Source organism: Neophocaena asiaeorientalis, unplaced genomic scaffold (genome assembly GCF_003031525.2).
Source record: "Neophocaena asiaeorientalis asiaeorientalis breed wild unplaced genomic scaffold, Neophocaena_asiaeorientalis_V1.1 scaffold150, whole genome shotgun sequence".
NCBI lineage: Eukaryota > Metazoa > Chordata > Mammalia > Artiodactyla > Phocoenidae > Neophocaena > Neophocaena asiaeorientalis.
Window position 1 is genome coordinate 5,938,270 of NW_020176571.1, and position 4,111 is coordinate 5,942,380.

Here is a 4,111-nt window from a genome sequence, read left to right on the forward strand (position 1 = left end):
AGACACACACACACACACACACACACACACACACACACACACACACACACACACACACACACACACACACACACACACACACTGCCCTGGGCACCCATTTTGCCATATTTTCCTCCACGCTTACTCTACATTTTTCACACAGTTAAAATCATGATTCATTTTCGAGTCTGTTTCTCGCCTTTTCTCATTCACAGATCACAAGCATTTTCGCAGACGTAATGGCCAAACGTTAACTTAGCACACGAGTGAACCACAGTTCACTTAAGCATGTTAGGCATTTTGGAAGTTTCCAGAGTTTTGGCATTATGGTCCACGTGGTGCCTGGAAATCGCAGAACAGTAGCTCTGCAGAGAGAAGGGGGGTCGGGGGAGAGGGGTGAAAGTGGGAACTTTCTTTTGATTATGCTTGAATCTTCCTAGTAACACACTCATATACTTAAACTGTATAATACACGATAACTTCTTACACTTCGGCAAGTAAACATCTGTCTACGTTCTGGATCACCTTCCTCAGGTGGAATTACTAAGTGAAAAGGAAAAACCTTTTTAAGGTTCTCAGATACCAAATGCTTAAAAAAAAAAATTGTGTGCATTTCTAGTCCCATCAGTGGGGCCATACAAGTGTCCGCCTTACCACGTCCTCACCAGCACTGAGCGTCGTTACATTTTAAAGTGCTCTATCCTGTGGCTCTTTTAAACTTGCACATGCGCTGAGAGGAGGTGAGGGGCCACGAAAGTGATGGACACTAAAATCCCCTTTCTCCACTCAGGCTTATCCCTGTCACCGAGAGACAGTCTCAAGGATCTGGAAAGACTCTGAAAGGCAAGGACAGCTTTCTGAAGACCCAGAGAGATAAAGCTCACCTCTGCACCGTCATCCTCATCTTCGTCCTCTGAGCTGGAGTCAGCTCCATAGTCATCTACCATATCAGCGTCACTGTCCTCGGAGCCCCAAAGGTCCCCCTGGTTCACCACACCACCCCCTTCAGAGTCTTCCTCCTCTTCTTCCTCGTCACTGCTGTGGGTTGGTGCTGGGCGCTTCTTGCCTCGAGCACTGTTAAATAAGGACGGGGCTCCCTTCTTACTGGGTGCCTGGACAGCTCCTGCAGAGATCCCAGAGGGTTTGAAGAATCCTGGACTGAGGGCAGCCACACGCTGATGGAGCCTCTGTACTTTCTACCCCCAAGAACGTCCTCTGGCTGTTCCTTTCACTTCAGAAATACTCAACAAGCCCCTCCCTACCCAGGACCCAGAGGACTCCTCACGTGGCACCCTGCTCCTATGTCCACTGACCTTCTGATAGCTTTCCAGGCAATGGTTTGGCCCCAGGGGACTTATTCATCTCAGGGGCTTCAGCAGAGCCCAACCTCCTCCTGGCTGCCCTGAAAACATAAAAGGAGTGAGGAAATGGAACACACCTCTAGGCTCTGCCACTTCCCAGTGCAGGGAAACCTGACAGTCCCCAACAGCTCTTTCCATCAGCATGATCACATGGGAGCAGTGCCTAAAGATGAGTGGGACCAATTTAACCTGGGTAACGTAAGTCTAGACATGCACACTCACCTCTTTCGGGCACGACTGGACAGCCTCTTGAAATTTTCATCACCACCTGTTTAAAAAAAAAATTTTTTTAAACAGGCTGAACAGGAGGTTACAGGGGAAATGAAAAAGAAAGCAACGGGAAAGGAAATAAAAGGGAAGAGAATTAGAACACTAGTTAGAAGCAGTAGATGATAAGTCACTCCACTGTGCTCTACCGGGAGCTGGATAAGAGATGTAGAGGAGATGAATTCCACCTGGCTGTTCACCAGCCAAATCCAAACAGGGCCTCCCTCCAGACTGATTTCAACAAACAGCATCACCATCATTCTGGTGACACAGATTCAAAACTTTCTTCTCCCCTTTCTTTTACTCTCAACTCATCAGTCACCAACCACAATAGATTTTACCTTTACAACTGCTGCTGTTCGTATGTTCTCCAAGAAACAGAAAATTTAAATCTCAGCTCTGTCATTTAATAACTATTTACAGGTTAACCTCTCAGCACCCAATTTCTTGGCAGGGCTTCTCTCACAGGACACTGAGAATGAGAGGATACAATGTGTCCAAAGGCTTCCGTATAGTGTTTAGCATGTGCCAACACCTCAGTAAACTGCATCTTTTATATGATGTTCAACACAAACTACTTGCCCATTCTTCCCTGCCACCCAGTCTTCCACGCAGTAGACAATAACCATGCAGGAACCAGATCTGTGCTTTCCCATCTCCATGCCCTCAACAATGCAGTTCACAGTGACTGGACTATCCCTTTCCAACTTCCACTTGCTAAAATGTCACCCATTTTTCAAAACCCAACTGCTTCACAAAATCTTTTCAAACAAAACCTTCTCAAACTCTCTAACTCCGTGGGATCCCCCTTCCTCTGAACTCCCGCAGTGTTAAACCACACCTCTCCTTGCATGGGTACTTGTGTCCCAGTCGCATCTTCCCTAAGTTCTAAACGCTAATGAGAGTACCTCATTCCTACTTATTTCCTAGTAACTCATTAAAAGAAAATTCCGCTTTAACAGAAAGCGAACACACAAAATGACTAAAAAAACGGAAGGGTTGCGCTACAGATAAAAGAATAGCGCAAAAGCTGGAGAATCGGGAGAGGGAGCACGCCAGACCCTTACCTGCAGGCAAGAATTTGGCAAGTTCGGTCTCGGCACCTTTCTGTTTCCGGGCCTTTCGGCCCGGCCCGCGCTTCTCCTTCTTCGTAGGGTCCAATTTACGCCCCATGGTACTGGGGAAAACAAAACGGGAGACAGTAGAAGAGCGCGTATTGTAAGGGAAAGGCAGAACGCAGACGAAGCGAAATGGAGCGGGAGAGGGTATCGCCTCCACCAAAACCTCGACTCAACAGCCCCTCGAGGCCTGGCCAAACCTCCACTCCACGCTGAGCCCCGGGCCCTGGGTCCCACGCCCTAGGTACCGCGTACCCCCACCCTCCCCACGCCCCAGTCCAGGTCAGCGCCTCACCCTTCCTTCCCCAACTTCCTCCAGACCCGCCTGAAGCCTCGGCTCACCTGGAAGCCAATCCAGCCCCGAGACGGGATTCGGAAGCAGGCGCGGAGCTCCACGTGCAGCCCAGGTCAGGCGCTCCGACGCCGCACCACGAAAACGTCTTACGCAGGCGCCGTGTGTGCCTGCCGAGGCCCCGCCTCTTCCGGTCTTCCGGTCCGCCGCGGAAGCCGGAACGTTTGCTTCCCCGGCCCGCGCGGGGCTGGGGGGGCAGTGCGGCCGGGCACGATTCTCGGGCGGACCGCTCTGCTTTCCCCCCGGGCGGAGAAGGTGGTGCACCCAAGGCGTTTTCGGCTTCCCCGCCCTCCTCTCCGGGCATGGGCCTTTCGCCTCACTGCAGATTTGTCGGAAATACTGTACCCGAAAGCAGCCCCTTCCCCTCGAACGGAGGCGCCAGAGCCGGGCCCTCCTCCGCCCGACGTCGCCTCAAGATCGGGGGACCCCACGCCTGCGACGCGGAAACCCTCTTCCCTGACCCCAGACCCCGCGCTCCCCCTCAGGTAACGGTCCTCTCCGCCCAGGTTCCCGTCTTGGAGGTCGGGAGGAAGGCATCTCGCGTCCTGATTTCATTCACGCAAGTTAACAGAAAAACCGACTTCAGCCTTTCTTCAAATAGACAGCAAGGTGGCGCTTAGCTGTAAAAACTCTTCCAGCCCTTCGTTGGTTTTGTTTTCCCAACTCTGCGAGGAAGACCCCTTCATTTTATTCGCGCGACGTCCACAGCCCGGAGAAGTCCGCTTCCGCACCCTCGCGGAGCCAGGAGGCCGCGGTGTGGGCTGTGAACCCCGCTGTGCACAGGTGGGCTTGTCAGCACGCAGCCCGTGCACAGTGGGAACTCGGCTCTTTGGTGAAATCTCAGGACACAAGGAAACCCTTCGTCTCCAAACACACGTCCCAAGGCTCCCATCAGAAACATTCATCCACCTGCACCTACACCCACACTGAACGAGAGCACTAAAATACAAGGAAACTTTTATTTTCAATTTTCGTCAAGAAATTTGCTGTGGTTTTTTATGCTTTTGGTTTTTTTTTTTTTTTTTTTCCACTTT

The 4,111-nt window shown here is 51.4% G+C and overlaps 1 protein-coding gene across 1 annotated transcript in view; it reads right to left on the bottom strand.

Moving 5' to 3' along the window:
• The window catches only part of NOP2 (NOP2 nucleolar protein), a 9,095-nt gene extending 5,933 nt beyond the window's left edge, over window positions 1-3,162 (bottom strand). The window contains exons 1-5 of the mRNA XM_024733065.1: window positions 3,068-3,162; window positions 2,675-2,784; window positions 1,563-1,608; window positions 1,293-1,381; window positions 864-1,102 (exon numbers count right to left, since the gene is read on the bottom strand). Coding sequence (XP_024588833.1) covers window positions 864-1,102; window positions 1,293-1,381; window positions 1,563-1,608; window positions 2,675-2,780 — 480 coding nt within the window. The 5' untranslated portion in view covers window positions 2,781-2,784; window positions 3,068-3,162. The remainder of the gene's footprint in view (window positions 1-863; window positions 1,103-1,292; window positions 1,382-1,562; window positions 1,609-2,674; window positions 2,785-3,067) is intronic.
• Window positions 3,163-4,111: the final 949 nt, after the last annotated feature.